Source organism: Syngnathus acus, chromosome 15, assembly GCF_901709675.1.
Source record: "Syngnathus acus chromosome 15, fSynAcu1.2, whole genome shotgun sequence".
Lineage (NCBI taxonomy): Eukaryota > Metazoa > Chordata > Actinopteri > Syngnathiformes > Syngnathidae > Syngnathus > Syngnathus acus.
In genome coordinates, this window is record NC_051100.1 from 11,342,026 (window position 1) to 11,368,639 (window position 26,614).

Sequence of the window (26,614 nt, forward strand, 5' to 3'; positions counted from 1 at the left end):
CTCGGCTCTATCCTAAGAATTACCACAACAAATTTTTACTCCAGACCATGATGCACTAGCAAAAAAGGGAGACCAACAATACTATTGATTTCTTTACTACTTTATTTAGAAGTATTCTTTCACTGATTCTTCAAGATGATGTATTTGGTCAGAATGTTTGCCGTTTGATGTGATTTCGCCTCATTAGATAAACATATTTCATAAATCTGACCTGCAGGCGCTGAAGTGATGGAAACTATTATTCATAATAACAGTGTCGTATTTAATGAGAATCACTGATAGTAGTTTTTTGGTGAAATTTTTTTTTATGCTTGTTGATAAATGCATTTGTTTTCAAAAAGCTTTTTTTGAATATCCATGCTTTACTACCTACTAAAAGTACAAACCTTTTATGCAATGACCTTTAGATGTCATTTCTATTACTTCACACAAACACTACATCCATCTGCTCCTGGTTCGGCCCCCCGATCAAAATTTAGAACCAAATTCGGCCCGCCAGTCAAAAAGTTTGCCCACCCCTGCTCTAGACAGTCACTGCCTTTTCCAATGAGTCCCTGAACGCAGCGCAGTTTTGCGCTGCTCGACTTGTTCTGATGACACCCACACACACACACACACACGCACAGTCACAGACACACGCGTGCTCAAGCACAACACAGGAGTCTACGCGGTCCTCAGACAAGGTAAGATAAGATAAAAATTCACTCTTAATACGCCACTATCCCTCACAATTTCATTCGCTACGATTCCCTAGTGTTATCTCAAGTCTAAACGTGTTCGCCCCAAAAGACTCGCCGTTTTATCCAGAGATTCACCGAATTCACTCATAGACAAATGCGCGAATTTGGCACTATTTAATTTCAATTGACAACGCGGACTTATCGCGTGGGTGCTGTGTTGCAAAATAATAGCAAGGAGCGGAAAGAGGGCGGCGTGCCTTCGCCCGGCTCTTGGGTGACACTCGAGCTGCCATGCCGCCTTTTGTTTGTGACGAATTAAATTTAGCGCCAAGCCTAACGCTCTCGGCTAGTCGTTTGCTAGTTCCCCCGTGTTTGCATGTAATAAAGTAATAACGGCCATTCGGTTGACTGTAGCCGTAATGCTGACAGTGGCTTGACTGTACTTGACCTTTGTCACTTGTGTAGCCTAAATAGTAAAACTGACGGAAATGGACAAGTGTACCAGCGAATGTGTACTGCAGTACCGATTACAAATCAGGCTTATTATTTCTCATTTTTCTCCTAGTAATTGAAGAAACATAAGTTTCTCACTTTTTCCACAGTTTGGTATGTACCCCACCCCTCTTGTCTTCGGGGTTATGATAAGGGCAGATTGAGGATATTTGTTAGCTGTGGGCAACGTCTCAAGTTCAAATTGAGAGTCAGAGGCTGGGAAGAATTGTGATCATTCACATATTTTTTATTTCACGTCTATTAACAAAATAGAAAGAGAAAGCACCATGAGGACGTGGCAGATTATTTTTCCTGCTGGCAACCTCGTATCTGATCGTACATGTGCGTGCTTCCTGCTTTTGTTATTGCTACCATTTTTCCCCGGTTTGTCATCACACTTAAAAAGGTTTGACCTACTAAACTGGAAAAGTTGCAAAGCCATCACTCAACGGCACCGACGCTGAACGAGACGGAAATGCCTCATCAAATCTGAATCTCATCAGCCTTCATTTTCTAGAATAGTGTTACCAGAAAGCATGAAGGCGTCGTGATATATATCGGGTGAAAAGAGCAACGTGCGCGCTTTCCTGGCAGGCCGCCTGGTCACACGTGCCTGTGCTATATGCGTTGGGCATGCCCGACCTAACAGAAGCGAGGACGAGGAGTCAGAATGGTGCCTTTGTTTTCGCTGGGAGGAACAGCTGATAACGGCGACGGCCCGGCCATGTGTTGGCCACATGTGTTGACTCATTTGTAAGGCTCATCTAAAGTGGCCTATTAATGCTAATGCCCTTTAGCCAATCTTTTTTTACTATTCCCATGTTCCAGGTACACCTTAGTTCCTAACCCCCTTGATTGATTTAATCGTGATGAACAAAGTGATTAAATCTTCATGCCTTCACCAGTTCAAACTCGCTTGAAACAAGATAGGCTTTATCCCAATTGTGTGCGATAGACGGGAAATGTTTGCAGGGGTTTACAGTGGGTGTGGGGCATTGAGTCTGAGGACAAAGCTCAAAAATAAATTTGCATTATGAACGCATCTTTGTGTTGAGGTTGACTGAGTCAAGTCTCAGTTCCTCAATACATTTGAGGCAATATCATTTTTATTCATCTTTTGCCAAAAGGTGATATGATCACCTTAAAACAGGGATCTCAAACTCCAGTCCTCGGGGGCCGCATTCCTACATATTTTCCAAGTTTCCCTCAGGTTCCTGCAGAACGTGAGGATGAACTGATCATTTGATTAACGAGGGAAACTTGGAAAACATGTAGGAATGCGGCCCCCGAGGACTGGAGTTTGAGACCCTTGCCTTAAAACAAACATCATATCATCATCGGTTTAAAGTCCGCTTTCCAGGCTGCAGCTGTGTTGGACTGGATTCTCGATATGGCTTTCTTCCACCGGGGACGGTCCATGGCCATCTCGTGGTTGAGAGTGCCTATACTGAGAACATTTTTGGAGCAAAACTTTTTACAGTCGGATGCCCTTCCTGACACCAACCCAAGGGGAAATAGATTTTCTGTAGGGGTTGTCTCCCTTAGCCCATTCCTCTCCCGTGGAGCCCACTGGGCAGTGGTACTATTTAACCCATAGTCGGGGGCTGGTTCGTGGGCACCAGGGCGTGTCCACACACCGGTGGGCCTGCGTGCCGCACGTCTAGGGGCCAAACCTCCTCCGTGTCCCTTGTAGTTTAGCCTGGGTCCGTGTTGTACCCAGTTACCATGTGTCGCCGCGTGGAGGCACTACATAGGGCTTGCTGTTAGAGAGGCTATGTACTGGCAGGGAGAGACTTACGCACTCGGCTCTCCCGTTCGCATACTGCTAGCCAGCGGTGAGGGTTGACAGTGAGAAGTGACATGCACTGGGCACTCCACCAACACTCCACCAACACACTAGACGCATCATAACAACCCGACTTAGTCTTATGAAGTCAGACACATAAAACAAACATCATATGTAGAGTAGAATTGGAAAAATCACATAGTCAGCCACTTTGGTTTGAAGGAACCAGTTTGGGAAACTCGTAGCGCCAGTCAGAGGTATGTTGGCACTCTTCACACTCTGGTGACGCTAAATTGCGAAACAATTAGGCTTTCTATTGTTTGGTGCTTTTTTATTTTTTGTACCTGTGCCATGGCACGCCGCCTGTCGGAACTCCTACAAGGGAATCTGCCCAAATGAGCTCCAAACAGGTGAGCAGAGAATGGTTTCAAAAGTGGGATATTTTTGTGTTAACAGTCAAGCACAGCTTCATCAATCGTGTTGCGCATGTGGACTGAGCGGCCTTTTAGTGCGGTCATTATAAATGTCAATACTGCTAAGCATGTTGTCTCTATAAAGGACTGGCCTTTTGCCAACAGTTGTTCGATTGCGGATCATCAAAGAACGCACAATAGCATCTAGCGCTCTTTGGTGGGATTTTATTTTGGGTTGTCGCTCAGATGCCAAGTCCGCAGACTCCAAAGTGTGTGTGTTGCATTTCAACAGCAAGGCTCGTGATGCCAGCTGGCCGGCAATTCATGTCGACCTTAATGAAAGACGCTTAGCAGGATTCAAAGCTGTGCTGGCAAGTTATGGTGCTGAAAAGAGAAGATATGTTGCTTCTGCTTTGTTTTAATGAAACTGCTTTGTCAAAGAGAGACTCGCATCTATTGAATGTAAGCTAGGGCTAAGCCGCAGGTGGCTCACATGCTCGGGGGGGTTGATTAACAGCATGTGAATGCTAATGGACCAAAGTGGAGTGCACTACATTGCTTCCGATGAATTTCCAGTCTGCCGAGCTTCATTTCGGTCAATACGGCAATGATGTTGAAACGTTCAGCATGTTCCACGCATCCGTTTTCCGTAGCGCTTAGCTTAACGGGTGATCTAGAGCTTATCCCAGGCGAGGCGGGGTACACCGTTCAATTGATTGAATCAAAATGGGAAAACGTTCTATTGTTATCACTGAGCGCATGCCGTGTCGCAACTTGTCTTGGCAGAGACAGAGCTGTGTCACGGTACATCAATAATACAAGGCTGGCCTTTGAAGAGCAAGGAGAAGGTCGTGGGTGGGGGGGCGCTTTGAGGCAACACGTCAAATGCGCTGCTTAATGGAGGGAGAAATTGAAAGCAGGGCCGAAGGCATGGAAAAAATGACAGTCAGGGAATGACCTCCGGTGTGCCGTCCTCTTTTAAGTGTCCCGCGAAATGAGTCATAAGGATTTTAGCGCAGGAGGGCGGGGAAAGAAGAAAGGCATGTCCCAAAAAGGAGAGAGTCCGCTTTGTAGGAACAAATCATCACAGAGCACTTTGCTTTACGCCGTGCGCAATAGGATACCGCTTGCTTTGTAGTTTATTTATTTTTTGGAGGGCTCTTTACATGATTGGTGGCTCTGCATGCACGGTTGACGTACTTATGTAAGTTTGCTACATTGCAACATTTCTTTGCTTGGTTCAAAGCAACATTGTTTGTTCTGTCCATGTCCAATTTGAACTTTGACCAGTTGACTAGCTCAAATATTCACAATTTGAAACAGGCACGCATCTCTGGCCGTTGATGATAAAAACAGTTTTTGTGCGTTTGCCGCCGCGCATTGACCGTTATCTTTGGTTTTCAGAGCCGCTGCGCCGTCTTGATCAAAACTCGTCTGACGCATTGCACACAGCAACCATGACTGCCATGACCTCACCCAGAGACAAGTAAGCCAAAATGAAACACGCTGCCTTTTTAAAAATAATACAGAAGAGTATTACCAGAGCAGTACTCAAATATGTGCGCAAATAATTTGTAATATAATTTTGGTTGTTTGTGCTCTTACAATTTGGTCATTGAAAATATAAAAATGCAGATTCAATCTTTGAAATTATTTTTAAAGTTAAATCATTTTAAATGTTGGATTTACATGCAGGTCAATATGACATGATTTGGTAGTCACCCGATAATTGGTCACTTTTGGTCACTAAACGATGAGTCCTAAATTCAAAGCCTTAAAAAAACAAAAATTGGGCCTCATTACAACAAAAATGAACTTTACTTGATATGTTTTTGTCAGATACAATGCAGTGTGGCTCATATTCTTCATCCTGGGCTTGGGAACTCTTCTGCCATGGAACTTCTTCATGACGGCCACCATGGTAAGTCTGGGGCTGATAATGCCTGGGGGTTGGGAGAGAGACAGAGACAGACAGGCACGCAGACACACACACACACACACAAAGATAGAAATTAGACCATCTGGTAGTTGACATCCTGCGGTGGGTGCCATGTCCAGCCCAATTCCTTCAGCGTTACTCCACTGAGCTGCAAGGGAGGTTAAATGTTGGAATTTTAACTTATCGGTTAATAAAGGCACAAGGAGAGTCAAACACAGAGCCTCTTCTTGTCTGGCTCTTTGGTCAGATTGGCAACAATATGTGTCATTTCTTGCCAGTACTTCACCAGCAGGCTGAAGGACCCGTCCAGCGATCTCTCCGCCAATCAGACGGCCAACAGAACGCTGGACGGCGGCGGCACCCGCAACATGCTGGAGTCCAAGTTCAACAACGTGATGACGTTGTGCGCCATGGTGCCGTTGCTGATCTTCACCTGCATCAACTCCTTCATCCACCAGAGGTGACCGACGCCCAAGCGATGTGTGTGTTTGTGTGTGTGTGTGAGCATGCGTGTGCGTTCGTGCGTGGGGAATGTTTGCTTTAATTTTGGTCGGATTAAGAGAACCGCAATTCTTTCTGTAGCCAGACACACCCTGGAATGTTTGTTTTCACGCCGACTCCTCTTTGTTGTGGGATGCCAGCACTGCTCGCCACTGGCGAAGTTTGTGATCTCCGGGCTGTTGGGGTCCTGAACTCTCTCCCCGTTGTTTTACTTGTGTGTTAATCGTGTGCTGTGTCTCGTCACCGTGGGATAGGGGGAACGGTATTTCGGTTTCTTTGTGTGTCCTAGCATGAAGGAATTGACAATAAAGCTGATTCTGATTCTGATTCTTAAACGCTACGGCGTAGCTGAGCATTTAAATGTTGACGTTTGTTTCTTTTCCTTTCTGCTCAGGATCCCTCAGAAGCTGCGCATCACGGGCAGCCTGGCGGTCATCCTGCTGGTCTTCTTGCTGACCGCCTTGCTGGTCAAGGTGGACGTGGAGCCACTGCCCTTTTTCACCCTCACCATGATCAAGATCGTCTTCATCAACTGTGAGTCCCCCCCCAAGGCATCATTGATGTGTTAGGTTTGAATCCCGTTGCTAACCAAAACAGCAGCACTGGAAACAGTCTGAATCTCAGATAATAATCTTGCGTTATACGACTTAGACTTTGACTGCGTTGTGTGTCCCTCTTTCATCGGATGTCAGCTGGGATAGAGTCCGCCCCCTTCCTTGTGATCATTTCCACATGTTTTGGGGCCCAGTGAAAACAAGCAGCTCGGTATCACCGGGTTCCTTGCATAGTGTGCGATCTCGCGCTGTGTTTGTTTGGAAGGCGCAGCCGGACGAGCAAGCTGCCGTTCCGCCATGTTTGATTTAGACAAACCTGACCCTAAATCTTTGATACCAGGGCTTGCGCAATACTGCCGCTTTGACGTTTAGTATTTCAATGTGTACATATGAATTGTCTAGGAGTGGATTTTGTCTTCTCGTCGCCTTCCTCCCCAAATTGAAGGTCCACTTGTCAGATCAGCCGTTGGATGACTCCAGAAGGCGTAACACACGCTCTCTTGATGCCCCCACCCCAAGCGTTTGGGGCGGTTTTGCAGGGCAGCCTGTTCGGACTGGCGGGGATCCTGCCCACCTCTTACACCACGCCAATCATGAGCGGCCAGGGCCTCGCCGGGACCTTTGCCGCCTTCTCCATGATCTGCGCCCTGGCCTGTACGACACACACAAGAGCAAACACCACAACAGAGTCGACCAACTCGGTTGTGTCGACTCAAAAATGTCAAATCAAAAACCATATTTAGGAAGTTGTTGTCTTAAATGGATGGTGATGGAGCTCTATCTTTCGGCAGCCGGCTCGGCGCTACGGGACAGCGCCTTTGGCTACTTCATCACGGCCTGCTTCGTTATTCTCATCGCCATCGTCGCCTACCTCACTCTGCCCAAGTTGGTGAGGCCTCACAAAATCATTTTTTCTTTCTCCACTGCTTTGAGTTTCCCATTATAGCTGCTGTTATGGTGGTCATCCTCAGGAGTTTTTCCAGTACTATATGGAGGGCAACGGATCCAAGTCGTCGACTGACGACGAGAAAAGGATGGACCTTCTCAAACAAGGTACTGTCCTGTTTATTCATTTGACCGTGCGTATTCAATGAGAGCGAGGCGTTCACTTTTCCCACAGAGAATGCTGAGAAGTGTCCCGCGAGGAGTGTGACAGAAGACGACAAAAAAGTGGGCGTGTCTGTGCTCCAAATATTCCGCAAGGTAAAAAAAAAAAAAGACCTTTGTAGAGGTTGCCTCTATAATTGAAAATCTATGTACCATGGTTATTATTGAAATGAAAACAGTAGCGCTTAAAAAAAAAAAAATCTTTATAGCAAGAGTGCCACTTGCAAGTGCTAAAGAGTTTGCTGTTGTTGCGTATCAAGATCTGGGTGATGGCCCTGTCTGTGTGCTTCATCTTCACCATCACCATCGGGACGTTCCCGGCCGTCACCGTCGATGTCAAGTCCACGGTGGCCAACGGCAGCAGCTGGGGTGAGTCCACATTGTCAACTGTCTTAAAACAAATCTTTGACACACAACAGCCATTTTGTCAAGTACCGATAGAAAGTTGTGTCCTACACCCATGTCAAAGGAGTTTATCTTTTTAGAAATATACTTCATCCCCGTGTCGTGTTTCCTCCTCTTCAACGTGATGGACTGGGCTGGCCGCAGTCTGACGGCCGTCTGCATGTGGGTCAGTATTCAACTTCCATCAAACAGATGCACTAAAAAAATATCTTATATATTTTAGGGTGTGGGGGAAACAAGCTCCATTTTTGGTGGAAAGTCCTTATTGGTTGTATATCTGCGTACTCATCAGCTTACTCACGAATGTTTGGGTTAAAAAATACCATTTGTGTGTGTGTGTGTTTTTTTAGCCTGGCAAGGACAGCCTGTGGCTTCCCGCTCTAGTGGGCGTGCGACTGGTGTTTGTGCCACTCTTCATGCTGTGTAACGTGCAGCCCCGCTACAACCTGCCCGTATTCTTCTCGCATGACGCCTGGTACATCGTCTTCATGATCTTCTTCTCCTTCTCCAACGGCTACCTGGCCAGCCTCTGCATGTGCTTCGGACCCAAGTGAGTAAAACACCGAATGCTGCGCAAAAAAAAAAAAAGCAACGGACACGCAGATAACCAGTACCTACTAATTAGAGTTTTTTTTTGTGTGTATTTGTTTTAATCAAAATTGATTAGAGTGTTGAATATGACACAGGATACAGTGTGGTTGTACATATATAAGCACGCTTCACGCTTTATACAGTATACAAAATATGGTGTATAGCAATGTTATGCTGTGGTTTTAAGTGAATGTTATATGTGCGTGTACAGGAAAGTGTTGCAGCACGAGGCAGAGACGGCGGGGGCCGTTATGGCCTTCTTTCTGTCCCTGGGCTTGGCGCTGGGGGCCGCCATCTCCTTCGTCTTCCGCGTCATCATCTAAAACGGCCAACGCCACTTAAAAAACAGCACACACATGTAACATCTTCTACTCTTACTTGCTGCCATCTCCGGAGAACGCCTTTGCTAAGGGTAAGGCCAGAGGACACCCTACCTCTGTCTCACCATGGCAACTATATAAGCTTAAACAAACTTGACACAATTGAGCTGACTGGTTGTTTCCCAGCATGCAAGCTGGTAACTATCAACGAGGACCTCTTTTCAAATTACGACTGAAGACTGACTGACCATTTGTTATAAGAAGCCTCCATTATAACTTAATTATCTGACATCATTCATTCATTATTAATTTTGTTATTGAGGCTCTATGGTTTTTTGTTTTATTTGCTTGCACCAAAAAGACATGGCCAAAGTAAATTAGGGTCACACCCAAGAATCAAAACAAATGTTTTTTTTGTAAGCCTACAAGAAAAGTAACTTAAAAATTGGGTGAAATTTGAAAATGAAGTAGTCCTATTTTGAGTTATGAGAATTGGTAATATTTGAAAAAAGAGATTTTTAACTAAGATGTTTTAATACGAGAAACATTTATTCTGTAAAATGTTATGTTTTGTGTGGGTGGGGAATCCCCAACATTTCTAATTATTTTTTTGTAAGATTACAACTTCGATCAACTTGGACAATCTTGGATCTGCAAGCTTGTCTGACATGCAACAGGCCACTGCTGCAATTTTCTCATCTAGTGCTTTTGTATATTTTTACGAACTTGCCAAGTTTATTTTTCTATAATTGTCAAAGAGCATTTTCCTCATTATTGGTCTGGCCTTCTGCTTTTTGTAGTCAGTTGTAGTCCATAGAAAAAGCTTTGAAAACGCAACATTTGTGTATAGGAGTCTACGTCTTTAAGTACTATTCAATTAAAGTATTTTCTAAAACTTTGGCTCCCTCATCTGGTCATTTGTAGTATCGCTACATAATTAGCCAAAATCTGGCACATTTTAAGAAAAGCGAAGATGAGTCTTTAGGAAGGATTTAATCAAGGTAAACACTTTATTCAAAAATAAATTACCGAAAATGATTTTAAAAAGGTGGACAGGCATCACACTTTAACCTCACTCAGCCAATCACATTATCAGACGTCATCAAACACCTGCTCAAACTTCTACAGCAGCAACACGACGACAACAGGTAAATTGAGCCAAACACACACACACAAGCTTGATTCACTATAAAACATTTTCTAACTTTATTTAAATATCTAACATGCAGGCTCAATGTGTAACAAAACTGGCGCTTGAGGTGATTGAATGAAGCTACTACTAGCTTATTGGCTCCTGAGAATTGAAGGAGTGCGACCGTTAAAGGGCAAAATTCACATTGAGTATTCTGATTTAACACTATTACAAACCAGCGTTGGTAAAAAATGAAAAAATAACCTGTGCTTTATTCCTCTAAGATGGGAAAGTTGCAACTAACTAGGTTGGACTTTAACTTTTAACTTTAACGTGATTAGCACAAACAGAAGTAACGAGGTAAACATTTTAGTCTGTAAAGTATACTAACCTGGCAAAACCTTGAATTTGCCTAATGTTACTCGTATGGGATTTTAATCTGTCAAATTAAGACCCTATGAAGAAAAAGAACCTTTGGGAGTTTATTAGCCTGCCTACTAAAGCTTTAAATTTGATGTTTCATATAACAAGGCGAAGAGGCTAGATAATTAACACCGACAACCGTGATAATGAGCATAATTGTTAAGTAGTAGTTTACCTAATTATTAAAGTAGATGAAGCATTATCTTAAACCTATGTTGTCATGAAAAAATACAACTTTGAGAAAAGCATTTTTAGCCTTAGCGGAAGCAATTAACTCACTTGATGTTAATTGGCTTAAAATGTCAGCCAGAGAGCAAATTAAGTTTTTTTTTTATAGCAAAACATGTCATGGACAAAGTACATGGAATTAAACTAAGAAGCAAATTAAAGTCCGTTGGGGGGTTGTACAACATGGAGAGTAGGAGCCTTTTAGCCTGAAAGCTAAACCAGCTAAAGCCTTAAGTTTGCTCAATGTCACGTCCACGTCAAAAATGTCAGCCATGGAACAAATTAAGTTTCTATGAATTAGTAAAACAAGTGGACAAAGAAGACTAAGCCAAGAAATATTGAAAAAAATATGTACAATTTAGGGGAGCCTAGGCGAAGAGCCAACTAAAGCCTTAAAACTTGCTCAGTGTCATTTTTAATTGGTTTATCGTGTCAAAATGTCAGTCAGGGACCAAATTAAGTAATCCTATGAAAAAGCCAAAGTTAGATTGTGCACTATGTGCAACGTTGCCAAAGGCAGCAGAGTTGAAAATGCTCATCTGAGCACCATGCAGGACAGGACTACAAACCACGTAATGGGTGTTTGGCTCTGAACTGCAAACACAATGGCTGGCCCATACAGTTTCCATTGATGACAAAGCCACAAGGTTACAAACGCATCTTAACCAATGGAGCGAGCGTCAAGTCAGCAGTTTTCAATGCTCTCATTTGCCCTCCGTTTTGTTTCCTGAAGACCTCGTTGGGAATAGTTGTGCTTTCAAGGCAACGCGTTTGCATCCATTGTTGAGGATGGTGATGAAAAATTGTCTTTTGGCAAAAGGCCACTGCAAGCTTTGGTGTTGATCTACTCGTCACAGTTCTAAACACATGAGGAAGAGTGATGATGATGATGATAATGAGGGAAGTGCATCAGTGCGTCTTTAACTTGGCGTTTTGCTGCTGCTGCTGCTGCTGCGAAGAGGACGAGCCACCGCCACTGCCGCCAGGTTCGGTCAGGCTGGCTTTGAGCGAGTTGACAACTGTCTGCCGCACGTTGTCTTCCATGTAATGTTCACTGAGCGGCTTGAGAACCTGCAACGGGCAAAGCACACACTGAGCAACGCTTAGGGAGGGACAGCTAGTGACAGAGTGTCCACAAACATTGCAGTCAAAGGAAAGTTAAGTTAAATTAAGTATAAAATTGGAGGGAGGGGGTCCTTGAGCATGCACGGCATCAAAACATCTCCAAAGTAAAAAAAACTGAATCCAACTGATAGCGTATCCGAACCACAAGACACTGAAAGAAGAAGAGCAATAGCAACCGTGAGATCCTGTTGTGGGCGTGGCCACAGACTCCAACGTGAACAAACGGCTAAAAGTGTGGACGCGACAACGTGCGGCCTTAGTGGCTCTTCCTTTGCCGGTAGTTGTTATTGGGGGGCGAGAGCCCCACCGCCCGGCCCTTTGTTGACGCTCCCAATGCCAGGAGAGCGGCGGGCCACGCTGCCGGCCACGCCACGCCCCTCGTCACACGCTTGCAAAGTTTGGAAAACACCTGAGGAGCACAGTGGGGAGGGAGAGGAGCAGTTACCCACCAGAACCGGAAGAAAGATCCAAAAGGATCATCCGGAATGAAAGAGGAAGAAAATGGAGGGAACCGGTGGGAGGAAGTGGAAGGAAAAGAGGAAAAAAAGACAGGAAGCGAAGGCCAGATGAGGAAGAAACGCCCTAAAATAAGAGTTGCTGTATGTAAACAATATTTTCCTTCAAATGCTTGATGGGATAGAAAGGAAAACCACAAACAAGGCCCAAGTCATGCGTGCAACCAAACTGACCTGTTCCCACAGCGTCTCTGCCACCAGGTCGATGATGGTTCCCACCTCGCGGAACTCGCCAGAGTACTTGACGTACGCCCACGCGCAGAGCGACAAGAGCGCCAGGCCCATCAGCAGATTGGCCAGCGCCGCCAGCGTACTCAGACCCACAAAGGCCGTTACGCCCGACACCACGTAGGCGACAAACATGACGGCGAAGAGCGTGGCGGGCGTGCGCGCCGCGTAGAAGATGTTCTTGCCGTCGTTGTGCTTGCAAAAGTTTCCGAAGGTCTCGTCCAGCTCGGCCTCCAGCTGGCTCTGGTAGCGCTGGCAGAACTCAGCGCCGCCCATTTTCTTCACCGAGCGGAAGTAGCGCACAGAGTGCTCGCGGAACTCGTCGTGGGAGCGCTCCAAGTCGGCAGGGGCGACGTACGGCTTATCGCCGCCGCACACCTGAAATTCCACAGCAACCTTAGGCGAGTCCGGACATTTACTACCACGACTAGAGCAATTAATCAAATTACGAAGGCGTTTTCTAATCGCAAGGGCATGCCAGCATGATAAGGGCTACCAATCAAGCACGTCATGTTTTCATTCCTCAGGCCTGACAAACATTCTGACCTGCTCCATGTTCTTGCTGTACATGTCTTTGGCTCCAGCTACGGCAGTCAGGTTGTTGGCTTCCGCCGTTGCCTGGGAAACAGGAAACAAACAAACATTGTGATTGCTGATTTTTATGGGGCAGCACAACAGGTTGAAAAAAAAAATGCACGGCAAACCTGTAACATGGACTTTGGATGAGGCAGCTCTTCACCTTGATAGATCTTGATGTACGCCTAAAGGATGTCCCAGTTCACATTAGCGAGAGAAGGCGAAAAGCCGCATGTTCTGTTTTGCCCGATCTCTACCTTGAAGTACTCCACAAGATCTCGACATGTGACTTTGTTGCCGCCGATCTCCTTCACCACCAGTTGTTCGGGTGCCAGGAGCAGCGGCACCAGCTGCGACAGCTGCCGCTTAAAGTCCCCGTCGATGTCTGGAACGCACAAAAGGCTGATGCAGTCCATCCGGCGCACAACGTGACGCGCGGTTCACCGACTGTACCTCTCAGTCGGCCATCAAAGTGGAGATTGGTGGACACTTTGAGGCCCGGGTGAGGCAGCAGGAAGCAGCCGATGTTGGAGAAGCACGAGTGGATGTGCTTGCGGACGTTCTGCAGCTCCTCGTGCTGGTTCTGCTTCACCTGTGGGAGCGCACGGCAGTCACGTTGGAACGCCCACTCCCCCGGAGGCTCTTCTTCAAACATCGCATAGCAGGCCAGTCTCACCTGCAGGCGCCTCATCAAGAAAGCGTTGCCTCCCTCCAGGCCGTAGTCATACTCGTAGGGGAAACTCCAATCCCGAATGAGGAACATGAGGGACTAATGAACACAGATGACGTCGTTTCAACAAGACACCACGAGTCGGCTCGGAAAACAATAGCTTGGTGGTGTCAAATGTGGAGACTGGAATGCGTGTGTAGCGAGCACCTGAAAAGGTTTCAAGTAGACCTCTTCCAAGGCCAGGCGGCCGTACTCTGTGAAGAGCTGCAGAAGGGGAGAAAATACAAATGAAAGTGAAGTTTGGGAAGAACTAAAAGATGACACCACCAACCTGAAGATGCTGCAGGTCATCTTCCTGAATGTTTTGCGAGAGATTGTACACCTGAGAAGACATGCAACACGTGATTTGCAGGTTCTTTATTTCCATAGTTTTTTTTTTAGGACAAGCCAAACCTGCACGGAGCTGGTCATCGTGCTGAGGGCAAACACTGTGGCACAGTCCTTAATGGTAGACTGGCTGTCGAAGGCTCCCTGCGTGTCCACCAGGAGGACGGCCACCTGAAACAGCGACAGCGTGACCATGCCGCCGCCTCCTCTCATCAAAGATCCTTCCTTTCCTCGCACGGGACTACCTTGCTGCCGTCCGGCTTGTCCACCACAAAGACTTCATTCCAGACTTGAATTCCGGTGGTCTCCCTCTCGCAGCCTCCTCTCCACGTGAAACCGGTCAGCGGGTCATCGTCACCGCCTATCCACTGCTTTTTTTGCTGTGAGGAGAACCGTAAAACTATAAATGATACATTCTTGTGATGATTGGAGAAATTCATATTTTCAAATGTCTTCCTACGACTGGAAAAACTTGTTGCGCTCGAGGACACATTCCAAATCTTTCGTCATACTCGGTGTGAAAGACAACATGGCCGCTTGCCATGCTTGCAACGTCTCACTTTCTCTTATTCTGTCAACAGACGACATTCAGCCGTCTCACCTGATTGTACATGTAGCGCAGCATGAAGTCCAGCAGGAAGGACTTGCCCTTGCGGAAGGCGCCAGCAACCGACACCACCACCACATTGAGGTCCCGCACGTGCTCCTGCAGCAGGATCTTCTCCAGCGCGGCGGAGTCCAGCTCAAAGCTGTGCTCGTCCTTGTTGGCCAGCAGGATCTGCACCGGCCGGGCCTTCTCCTCTTCCTCTTCCTGACCAGACCCCGGGTGCCAATCGGGAAATCTTGAACAGTGAGGTCGAGACGACAAGAGTCCATCCGATATGCGCGCGCCCACGCCTAACCTGTAATTCCTGAACGCCTTCATCAGGTGAAGGAGTCCAGTCGGAGTTCATCTTTCCCAGAAGCAAGTCATCATCCAGGTCCTCGGGTCTGGCTAGAGCACTCCTCTGACTGCGTCGAACCACGGTGACATCTTGGACACCGCTCGAGCCTTCCTCCCACAAAAAGAAATGTCAGGTTAGCTCTCCCCGATTTGGACCGCACAGCATGCAGGCGGAACGTTCACTTTCACTGCATTTTAATCTTAGGCGGGGATCTAGGCCACATTCAAAAATAGCCATGCACTGAGAATCACACAGGACACGAGACCATAAAATCCAAGGACGGTGTCAGGCCTGAGCAACTTAAATGATGGAGGGGAGCATGATTGATCATCAGCACTGCTCGGGGGCCACATAGGACCTTCGTAACTAAAATGAAATACACAAAATATAGGTAGAAAATCTGTGTATCAAGTGAGCCGCTAGTTGCCCATCCCTGATCCAAAGCGTCTCCCTGACGGATGGGACCGCAGGAGTGCCGCAGTCAAACAATCCAGATGATTTTCCATTCAAATGCAGCACTCATGCAAATTAGGTTGGACCGGCCCATCCACTCACCGCAGCCACTGGCAGTCCCGCTCATCCCGACTTTGTAAATAATTGAAATGCTTCGGTCCTCGCGCGTAATGCCTCCATCTCCCCGCTTGTAATTGTTCATAATTGAAGAGTCGCCCGAGCCCGTGTTTCGCTCCGCCGCTTCCCGATAACGTCGGCTTGTGTGCGCCCATCTCGGGAGGGCAACCTAAAATTAGCCACCTTCCTTCTTATCGTTTGCCGAGCAGATGCTAACCGGCCCGCTTTTCCGAGCGGGCGCACACTAAAAAAGGTCAACACATCCCGATGAGGACAAATTTGTCCGTCATGCATGGCTTTCTTTAACCATAGCGGGCGAGAAGCGAGCACCGACCGTCGTGAGCCTCTTAATCCCCACACTGGCTCCTTGCTTCCAAAAATGGCCATTTGCTCACTTGAAAGACAACAGTGATGAGGTCAAAGCCAAGCTGCTGCTTAGGACACTTTTTGGGGGGGCAAAAGTTGCGTGCATAAAGCGCTTTTCTCTTGCAACACTGAAAAACTCTCCCAAGGCTTCCCGACAACTTCATTTCTAATGTTAATGGTTTTAAAAACAACCAAGTCAACAACACTAAAGCTCCTTTTCCTGCTTGTAAAAGAATTTCCCCAGGTGATCATGTCACTGTTTTGTTTGTGATCCAACCCAAATCCCAACATTTCGCCTTTGATGGGCTTGCGTACAGAGCAAAGGCGGATCACTGTCACATTTGTTACGACAGGATCTCAGTTAAAGTGCTTTTGGCTTCTGTAAAACCAAGTGGACTAACAAAAACTGGCAGTCTGACACAGAACCCAAGAGAGTTTTATTTAGCTAGCTTTTCCTTCCTATCCTGAGCAGGACTCATGCTGGCGCATACGCTCAGACGAATGGTTGTGAAACAGAGGCGCCTGTGTGCACAGCTAAATACCAACGTTCCACATTTTTAATCCCACTTTGCACTAAAACCTGTTGAAGCAAATAGCTTGTTACCTTTTGCATGTCAACTGCTTGGTGTTTAGCGCAAACCTTCCCGTTTACATCCCGATGTCCACCCAAGAAGAGATAACAGCAACGTCACGTGGTTTATCGACCGTGACCCATTTCGGGTCGCTTAGCTTTGAAAACGAGCTGAACCGTCATTAAGTGTACAAGCGTCTCAAATGATTAAGGCCAGAGAAAGCAAGCTACTATATGAATGTGAAAGTATTCTCCCTTTATAAGAAACCAAACTAATTCAGCCTTTTCAGGATGAATAAACCAGTAACTCTGAACCAAAACATCAACCTGCCTCGGGGCCTCTCCGGACGTGAGCAGGGCAAATGTGCAACTGTTGAGAGATGGAGAGGACAAAGTGCACAATAAGAGCAGTTAGCTTGGATTAACGTGCACATCTACAACATGCATAATTAGATATTTACAGACTGTACGAGTTTTTTTATTTTATTGTTGATTTGTCAGCCAACTAACACTTAAACAATACAGTTGACAATTTCAGTACAGTGTGTGGTGGGATTTCCCTAATAAAGAACGATGCACTTCGGCTCAGTACAGAATAACCATTGTTGGTTGGTTCACTTCACAACAGTGAGCACCAAGCAAGCAGCAAAACATTATTAGCCTCGTTACACGGATGCTCAGCAAGCGTACTAATAATAGGCCGTGTAAAAATATCAGGGTTATTAGTGGAACGACCGGGATTTGCCGTGTGTGTGTGTTTGTTTTCGTCACAAAAATCAATCGCTACATACATCAAGATTATACATCACTGAACATCGCTCGCGGAACCCGGCGACGTGTGCCCGAGGACCAAGCCGGTCGCCTGGCTGGTCCAGGTGAAAGTGGCAGAAGAGAGGGACAGGTGTCCCGCGCAAGACGCTAGGGTGTCCGGCTCCGACTCGTATTACAGTGCTTTCACTTGAGGGCAGCTTTGGTTCTAAGGTGGCAATATCGATCGCTGTGGCGGTTGCTCCCTTTCCGCTTGAACGAGCACTGCGATTGTGTCGTAGCGAAACGAACCCAAACGCGGGACGCCGCGCGGCGTCCGAGGCTAACAGGCGAGCGGGCTAAGACAAGACAAAAGCCAGGAACGGATTGGGCGCCGATCGCGTTTCCAACCACTCGTTTGTGTTCAGGTCCAGCCTGCGCGCGGTAATCGTGGAAAAGCAGAGGCCGCTTACCTTGCTCAGCTCGTGTGCTTTTACAGTTGGGCTCAAAGTGAGCTCTGCTCCTCAGCCCGCTCACCTCCGCCATCTTGGGTCTGAGCTAACTGCCCCGCTGACGTCACAACCGAGTGGCGTCCGACGCTTACTTCCATGCTTAAATGTTGGCGCACCGCTCTTCACCGGAGGTTTTCGCTCTCAAAGTTCTCCCCAGCCCCCGAGAGCGTTCATTTTAAAGGCTGAGAAAGGTGATCGACGTCAAGTTTGAGATATTTGTCGTGCTTTAATGCGAGGCGCTCACGTGAACACGTGTCTATTGTCTTTATCAGGAAGCGGGGGTCTCGGGCCCAACAGGCAAAAATCGCCTGCACTTAAGCAATATCATTTCGACCAATTAAAACTCATGATAGCCTAAAAACGGCTCTTGACTGGACCATGTCAGGTCAAGAGTTGAAAATTCTGCGGCAGCTTGCCCTGGAGGTTAGCACATCCCTCACAGTTCTGAGTTTTAAGTCGAAACTCTGTGGCTACTACATTTATGTGGGTGCTTCATCTTCATTCATTATTGGAGGCCAGATTTTGGTGTGACCCCCCCTGTCTTAAATTCTAATGTCACCTGTCAGCTGGGCTTGGCTTCTGTTGTCAAAATGATTATTGCGCTACATTGAATGGATGGAATGATAATGTTGCGATGACATTTTTGTCGATAGTAACACCTGAATGCCAGTCATAGTTACATATATTCATGTGTATTGCAGGGGCTTCGACACAGGAGGACCACCTTGAAAACGTGCACCTTTAGCAGGTAAGCCACTCAGCATCACCTAATTGTTCCAGCTTTTGTGAGTGTTTTGGTTAATGCTTATGTGTGTGTGTTTTATACAGTGGTTGGCCACCTTAAACTGATCCTTCTCTCATTGTTTGTACAGTTAAAACGTTTATGGTGGTGACACTAACATGCAAATAAGAGCCATGCTCGCGGTGAAGATAAGACCTATCTCCTGTTTGAACACACATTGAGCTTTTATGGCATTTCACCTGCATTCAGAAAGGCTAAAGCAAAGCAAGCCATAAAACCTGCTCTTCACCTCATTTGATAAAGTCACTTGGAGTGTTTGCCCAGCTGTTTGCCGACACGAGGGAAAGACAATCTGCTCGGAGCAGAAATAGGAAGGCGGCGTATCTTGGAGGTCTGCTAATCCTTTGACAAGTTCCTCTCAGCTGCAGAGGGCCAACCTTCGCGACAGGGAGGAATCTGACATGGGAGTTGGGGGGGGCATCTGTCTCTAATGGGTCATATGTCAAAGCAGGTCCTTTTGTTTGAAAGTTCCGCTCCTGTGCGGCGCTTGAGTGAGAGTACATCGTTTAGTCAAGTTAACAGAACATTCTCATAGACACACGACATTGTGGAGCCACCGCAAAAGTCTAAACCAAAGACACAAACAATATTGTGGAGCGAGCGCCGACACATCTGTCTTCTGACATTTACATGCGCACAACATTGCGGCGATCCAATCACGTGTCACAGTCACGTGAATCTGTCATCACTCATAGTGTTTGTGTTTTTGTTTATGTTCTGCACACCACAGTGTAGACTTTGCTTTGACATGATTGCTCCACAATAATGTGTCAGTTCATGATTGAGACTTCAACTCTGACGTCTGATTGGGCCTTTATGACTCTTTCCCGTCGCCACTCCACAATGTCATGTGTGTGTGATGTGGGTGTGTGTGTGTGTGTGTGTATGTGTGTGTGTGTGTGTGTGTGCGTGTTATGTCAATTTTGGCATCGCCTCTCAAACTCCACTTTCACCTGATATACATAGACACAAATCAACATGATGTATTGACACAGCAAAGAGGAGCAAGACAAGGACAAGTGGTGGACAAACACTGATAAAGAGGTTGAAAGCCACACGTCCTGAAATAACCCGAGGCTCACACGACTCTCTTTTGAGACTTGGCTGCCATGGTGCGACAGGTCGCACCATGACCGGGACATCCCCCGCATAGCTGCCCCCATCCAGGGATTATAATTGACATTTAGAAACCCATCTGCAGGTTTACATTAAAAGATGAACATGGCAGCATTTGGCGCCACTCCCCGAGTAGACTTCAACGCTATTTCAGTCAGTTTATAACAATCAGAGGATTAATTTAGTGTTTTTTGATGGGGGCAGGGGGCTTTTGTAACTTTTCATACAGCGGAAGTTGGGTAAAGAATTTGCAGAGAAATTCCCTAAGCAGTGTTTTTGTATGAGCCAATTTCGACAAAAAAAATAAAACAAAATCCGCAGCTTCACTTTAGTTTGCATTCTAGTTGTGGTTGGTGGGCTCCTCCTAGCGGCTCAAGACTTAAATGCATTGAATCAGTACGTGGCAAGTAATTGTTCAATGCTACCACATGGTGGCAGCACAGACTAGAATTTAAACCTTTTTTTTTTAACCTATGACCTGGCCATTTCTTTTAGAAATCAAAGTTGACCCTTGAGCACAAGAATTTGCTCACTCCTGCTTCATAACTATAAAAAAAAACATAATGTGTCTGCTACTTTTAAAGGATCTGATGGCACTCAAATCAAAATAACTGACAGAAGTGATGCTCTCAAAGCATTAAAATAAAGTATTTCAATGAATTACAATTATTTGTTTAGCTCCTAAAAAAAATACAAATAGTCAGAGCAGCGCTTGTCTTCTGTTAGTAAGCCATGCAGGCTCCGAGCCCCTGGCAAGATTCCCCGTGCCTCCGGGGGCTCCCGGGCAGCCAGAAAAGCACGGCAGCGGGGGGTCTCATCACTCTCTCCACACTTCTGCTGTCAGCACTTTTTGTTTGCAGCGACATAGCCGAGTGGCAAGGCGTGCACTCCCAGGTAACTGGACTGCATGCGGCGATGCTGGCACACCAGAAGAACCATGTCGAACCAAACGAGCAATACTCCACTAGATGGTTACCTAGATCGGTATGTGGGTGGTTAGGTATGTTTTGTGGGTCCTCATTTAGGCCTCACGTCTTGATGTTTTCAATCGTAGTTTTTTTTTAGGTTTTCAGTTCCATTTGTGACCTTGTCATTATTTTACCCAAGTATTGATTCATTGGCAAATAATGTATGAAAAATATTCAATTCATATTTTGTGCAGCTCCTACTATTATCAGTTTCTTTTGCTTAATGAGAATAAAATATTTGATTGACTGATCTAAGAAGTATGAGAAAATATGCGTTTATCAGGTGCTTCCAAGTTTTGTTTATTTTTCTTGGTTTCGCAGCACACAGCTGCTCAACCACTAAGCGAGAGTTGCGTTTTGTCATCGGCGTCCTGCTGAGATTTTTAAATCTTGTTTTTCTTCTTTTTGCTCTGTAATTAGCCAGACTTTTTAATTCCGCCACAAGATTGAAATCACTTTTCACTTTCCCGCTTCTTTCCAAACATGCAAAATGGTCTCCCTACTACTCACTCCCATCTTTTGTTTTCCGTACACTTTCACACCTCGTGTGACGCGCTATTGTCCGTAAACAGGCGGCCCTTAACCAGGCTGCAACCCTCTGTTTCTGCTTAGGCCACCGTTTAGTGCCGTTGCCATGGCGATCGCCGTCCATCAATTTAGGGTGGATAGCTTGTGAATGAGTGGCGAAAACGAAGGGGCGTGTTTGTGTGCAAGTTGAGGTCAAAGTTGAAAAATCACTCAAGCTCCAGAAGAGCTGACAGCACCTTTCCAGAAAGTCCTTCAAATGGATAAGTTGGGAGCTTGCGTATTTCATTTTATGCAATGTAGAGTTGTATTTGTCACATTAGTGTTAAAGCAAAGACATATAACTGACTGCAAACATTTGGAGTCAAACATTTAGTGCAAACCATTGCATTTAATGAAAATTATAAATGTTGCATTGTTATTTAATGTTAAATGCATATTCCCCATTATTTTATTATTTTATTTCTAATTTTGGTATTTTATTTCGTGAGGAAGCACTGTTAGCCAGCCATTCATTTTCTTCATAAACTCTCATCTGGTGTGACAACATGCACTAAAATGGTCATTGTGTCTATTCAAAAGTTTCTGTGCCGTTTTTCTCGCCGTACTGTATGTGTGCTCATATTCTACCACGCCATCTTGCAACGTGAGCGTGACCGGTGTCTCTCTTGGCTTCCCTTTTTTGTGGGCCATCAAAGGGGCCTGAGCAAAGAGACATGAGCCTTAATTGTTGTGCTTTATCAAGGGGATAAAGGCGGGACGGGCATCAATTGAGCGCGCCTTTATTGTGTGACAGACTGACGGCGAGGTAATTGGCAGGGGCCGGGGGGGTGCTGAGGATGACGGCGGGCGGGAGACGACCCAAAGCCAGCGAAATCGGAACAAGAATTTCGTGCAGTTGCCACCTTTATGTTATGTCATCGCAAATTCGACTCTGAGCTGTGATTTCTCCCCAACGACTCCATGTTTGAGACCTACACTCTGCAACATTTGTTGTTTTGCTGTGTAATAGCCATTTTTATTTTCTTGATTTGAACTCCACATTCACTTGACATAAACTGTAACATACCGGTACTATTGTTTATTATTATTCCAAAAATGGACAACATAAGCGGCCCCTCCCATCTGCAGTCGAGTAAATAGAGGGGTACAATTTGCGGAAATATGGTGGCTAACTTTTCTTTAGTGTCCGCAAATACGGCAATTAGCATTTTAAGAGTTCTGCAGCATTTAAATGTTTGCCGAGTTGGATATTCGCAGCGCGGGCGCAGCTTGCTAATGTCGCCGGCTAATGTTGGCCGGCGTCCATTACCTCTGAACCGATGGCTCGGCGTCTGATTATGTGGCGGCCATGTGACGGCCGTTAGAGCATCATTTCCAATCTGTGCTCGAGACAGCACTTTTAATTAGCGCCTTTAGCTTTGATCAAGACTGTGAGCGCGAGGGAGGGGAGATCGACTTTGCTCCATCCTGACTGGAGAGGCGTTTGGTGGCAAGTCTACTGACTTCGCTCTACTATTGTAGAAATATTTGGGTAAAAAAAAAAAAAAGAGGGCTAACTGCGCTGGCTGACATGAATATATGAGCGTTTTTATGCCTGCAGTCAAAAGGCAGAGTTAAGTGGGCCTTGTTGCGTGCCAGTGAGCAGGGTGGAAGAGAGTGGCGCTGGGAGGGGGGCAGATGAAGGCGAGCCCCACGCCCCCCCGCCGGAGCACCATGCCTAATCAGCCCTTTCTCGCCAGGGTCAAGACTTTCTGTCTGGGTCCGCGGCGCTGCCTGCCACCGAGGGCCGGCCCATTCAGTCGCACAATGTCCCTGTCAGTCCCGACAACACTTCCTGCCTCCGCTGGCTCCAGCCCTCGCAGGGATACACAATATTTCACAGCTCCCGACAATGGGCTGTCTGCCCGCACCCACCATATGGTTACTATGGGCCCGCAATATTGACACACATCACTAATTATTCAAAGAGACCGCAGCGCCGAGTCGGGGACTTTCCCTCCCCTGCCGCTCGGATATGCGGACGCTAGTGTGGGATTACGCTCACATTTACATTTAGGAAAAAAAGACAGGTTACATATTGAAGGTTCTGTGTGCAACTAATTGTATGTATTATTACCCTTTGTCCTGATATGTACAGAATGTTGCAGGCAGTTATTAATATTTAATTCTACCTTGTGCTGCAGTCACATCAATGTTCTTTTTCAACATGAAGGAGCGCAAAATGCACGTTGGCTAATTAGCCGCTGTTTGCTCTGCTGTGGAATTGTGTCGTGATTGTCTAATTGCGCTGCAGCTCCTATGTGTGATTACATTTTTTTGAATACTATCGAGACAAACATTCGAGAACATTTTTCCATCTCAGCCTTGGCAGGAGGGAGAGGCGGAATGGCTTAATCATAGTTGAATCTGTTTTTTGAAATCACGCTAAATGGCGTCGTTCCACATTTCCTTACGGCCATTTAACTGCTGTGGCAAACTTTTGCAAATTAGCCGCCACCTCTAATCTACCTTCTGCTGCTTTTGAGAACACTGGCAAATTGGAAACATCTCAGTTTGAGTCAGACTTGAAAGCCTCGCAGTGGTATGTTGAGAACCGAAACTCGACGTGACTTCCTGACTGCAATATTTGCAATGGTCATGTTAGCGAACCCTGAATTTGTCTTAGTTTTGGTTGTCTTCTTTTTTTTGACCTGTATTTTCTCACAGCAGGCCCAGCCTGTCCCCGAACGGGAGCGGTGGGAACGTTCCCCTGTGCAGCCGGCCATGACAGGCCCATGTCGGGCCGGGCCTCGGCTCCTCCACTCCGTGGAGTGGGTGATTGACAGGTCTCACCGGGGGAGGTTGGACTCCTTATCTGTCATTCAGAACGGCCAAGACGCCACCTGAAGGAATCGCATGTGGGATCTCGGCATCAAACGAGCCAACGGAAGAGGCAAGTTTTTGTTGACAGAAAGAGCCCTTTGTTGGAATTACGTAACGTGAAACTTAAAAGAACCGAGGCAACATGAACACAACATTGTGGAGTGAATGATCTAATTTCTTAAATTGAAAACCTACATGAAATTGATCACATTATAACGTGACTGAGAATTTTTTTTTTCTGGTGGGCCAACGTCAGGCTTCTGTAAAATTCAGCTTTGGCAGAGCACGCCTGCTCCACACGGGAAGGACGGCCCGAGTCAAACCCTGAACCTCAGAACTGTGAGTGCCTCATTAAAAAGTTAATTTTCCATCACACGTCCCTTTTAACACGTGAGCGCGGGCCTGAGAACCAAATAACGAGTGCGGGAGCGGGCCTTTAAAGTCAGCTAACGGTGAAGGTTGCCACAGGTCCAGATGTTGGCGAGCTTCGTCGTCCTCTCCCGGCTCGTGTTATGCGCTGTGCCACATCTGTGCAGGCGTAGGTGCGCCATATTGCGCGCCATCTGCCGCACATGCAGCGCGGCCAGAAAGTGCTCATTTTAAGCAAGGCCGTAAACGCTCCAATTGACGGGCGTGGAACAGCGGCTTTTCTAAGGGCGCTCCCAGGACCCGAGCCCAGCCGCAAAGCTTTTGGCAGCCGACGGACAGATTTCGCCTTCCCGCTCGCCGCGTGAAATTCTTTGTCGAAGCCGTGACCCGCCAGCCGCGGAAAAAAGGAGGCGCCCAATGGGCTTCCTTTTCCGGCACGCATCTTCACCATCTGCTCTTCCTCCGCACCTCCGTCTCGTTCCGTCTCTCGGCTGGGCCGAGGGGGCAGTACGGATGCGAATGTCACCCCGTCACAATGTTGCTTGAGGGAAATTGACTCTTTAGCCTCGGCGCTGTCGGCGGCCATATGCTGATGTTTTCATATTCGGCAGATCCGCGCGCGGGGAGCCGTAACGTCTGCTCCAGTCAGAATTACGAGGAGCCGCCACGCCTCGTCTGTCGCGCCGCCCAACTCCCAATCCAAGCGTCCCGTTAATGGCGTCCCTTCGCCGGCAGTTTCGTGCCCCCGTTGGCAGGATTCCGTCTTGGTTTTCGCGTGTTTAGCGCCTTTCTTATTAAACATTCACAGGCAAAGGGCCGTCTCACCGAGCTGTGGGCGGCTTATTCATATTTCATGCCTATGTCTGCACCCGCCCCTTTAATTAGGCCGCTAGTTCGTCGTTAAAGTCCGCCGAGAGTAAACTTTTCTCTCGTTACAAAACTTCTTGTGCTGATGTACAGCTTTTCCAAGCGACGGAGGGTTTTGTTCGCTGGTGTTCAAACTACGGCCTGCGGGCCATTTGCTGCCCGCCACCCGTTTTTGGCTGGCCCGCAGCATATATTCAAAGTAACACTAATATTTCAAAATCAGGTCAGAAGTTGACTGATTCACACAGCCTCCGTTCAGCTAAACCCGATCGAAGGCGGGCTCTCGTTGAGGTCCTCAGTGGACCTGCGGGTCCCGGCTGAGCATGTTACATAAGTGTGGGCCATTTAGAAATGGCGTCCGCCGTCCGCCCAGGTCGGCCTTGTTGCTTGTAATCGGCGACATGGCGCGGCGCGGCGTGCGGCTGACAGATGCCCGCTCCAGCTGGTACAGAAGGGGGGGTGGAGTTTTATCGCCCAATTGGAACGGGGGTCCTCGCACCCCTCCACGGCGCTGGCCGCCGTCGCCGCATTTAATGAGTCACGAATTGCCTGTTTGTCTTCTGCTCCCTGCTGTTTCCGCACTCCCCCTTCCAGAACAATCCCTGAAACACATGCTGCCGCGCTCCGCCGAGCAGCCGGACTCGGCGGCCCAGCCAAACCGTTAGGCACAACAAAGTTGTCATCGTTCTTTTATTCTTCCTACCGCCTTCCCTCCTTCTTTTTTGGGGGCAATTCCTCGCCTCATCTGAGCGAGGGACGGGCCGCCGTGTCGTAAAGCCGCCCGATCAGATGCTGCGCCTGACCTCGCCAATATGGCTGCCCCGAGTAAGCGGCGGCCGTTTGACAAACGCGTAAATTGCTGTATAATTGGGCTGCTGCTGTCGAGTCGACGCTTTACATGACAACAAGGAGACAGTGAACAGGTGGTGATTGCAGCCAGCGCAAAAAAAAGACAAAACTTTGCAGCAAGATTACAAATTCTTCTTGGCTTCAAGTGAGATCCAAGAAGACATGCTGAGACGCTTGGATGACCATCACATGGAGCAGACACAGCGCACACACACACCTCCTCCAACATGTGCTCTGTTTCAGCTCAGCATTGCTAAATTGCAGATTTGGGATGGCGCCTTCAATGCAGTACCACGGTGTGCTGCAAAATGTCAGGCAGGCAGAACTGAGGTCTCCTGAAATTGACGCAGCCCAAGGAGGACAAGAAAAAGACACTCCACAAGTGTGATACTTTTACCGTTTTATTATTTGCTATTGTCACAAAGCACAGTGTTGCCCCCCCACGCGCCAACCCCAGGTGTGCAGTAGCTT

At 47.0% G+C, this 26,614-nt stretch overlaps 2 protein-coding genes and 1 long non-coding RNA gene across 6 annotated transcripts; 2 read left to right on the top strand and 1 right to left on the bottom strand.

Annotated features, from left to right (window-relative positions):
- Positions 1 to 540: 540 nt before the first annotated feature.
- LOC119134454 (equilibrative nucleoside transporter 1-like) lies at positions 541 to 9,677 on the top strand. Of its 3 annotated transcripts, XM_037271128.1 has the most exons (14): positions 611 to 683; positions 3,308 to 3,368; positions 4,776 to 4,857; positions 5,211 to 5,292; positions 5,589 to 5,770; positions 6,206 to 6,345; positions 6,885 to 7,019; positions 7,157 to 7,254; positions 7,337 to 7,418; positions 7,486 to 7,568; positions 7,733 to 7,841; positions 7,958 to 8,043; positions 8,228 to 8,427; positions 8,680 to 9,677. In XM_037271128.1, exons 3-14 carry the CDS (start codon positions 4,829 to 4,831, stop codon positions 8,789 to 8,791), a joined length of 1,338 nt encoding a protein of 445 aa, XP_037127023.1. In that variant the 5' UTR covers positions 611 to 683; positions 3,308 to 3,368; positions 4,776 to 4,828; the 3' UTR covers positions 8,792 to 9,677. The 3 variants fall into 3 exon arrangements, with proteins under 3 accessions (XP_037127024.1, XP_037127023.1, XP_037127025.1); XM_037271129.1 differs by lacking the exon at positions 3,308 to 3,368 and having other exon boundaries at positions 541 to 683; XM_037271130.1 differs by lacking the exons at positions 611 to 683; positions 3,308 to 3,368 and adding an exon at positions 4,261 to 4,575.
- A 96-nt stretch (positions 9,678 to 9,773) lies between these two features.
- Positions 9,774 to 17,867, bottom strand: LOC119134453 (atlastin-2-like). 2 transcript variants are annotated; one of them, XR_005100341.1, is made up of 15 exons: positions 17,744 to 17,867; positions 14,975 to 15,123; positions 14,674 to 14,883; positions 14,318 to 14,452; positions 14,139 to 14,243; positions 14,017 to 14,067; positions 13,893 to 13,949; positions 13,692 to 13,784; positions 13,469 to 13,607; positions 13,273 to 13,400; positions 13,144 to 13,200; positions 12,986 to 13,057; positions 12,386 to 12,817; positions 11,873 to 12,105; positions 11,522 to 11,642 (listed from the first exon to the last, which is right to left on the bottom strand). XR_005100341.1 is itself a non-coding variant. In XM_037271127.1 (14 exons), exons 1-14 carry the CDS (start codon positions 17,814 to 17,816, stop codon positions 11,481 to 11,483), a joined length of 1,863 nt encoding a protein of 620 aa, XP_037127022.1. In that variant the 5' UTR covers positions 17,817 to 17,867; the 3' UTR covers positions 9,774 to 11,480. The 2 variants fall into 2 exon arrangements, 1 of the variants encoding a protein (XP_037127022.1); XM_037271127.1 differs by lacking the exon at positions 11,873 to 12,105 and having other exon boundaries at positions 9,774 to 11,642.
- A 2-nt stretch (positions 17,868 to 17,869) lies between these two features.
- LOC119134455 lies at positions 17,870 to 24,244 on the top strand. The gene is made up of 3 exons (XR_005100342.1): positions 17,870 to 17,973; positions 18,484 to 18,530; positions 23,903 to 24,244. It is a non-coding gene; the product is annotated as an uncharacterized LOC119134455 (long non-coding RNA).
- The last annotated feature ends 2,370 nt before the right edge of the window (positions 24,245 to 26,614 follow it).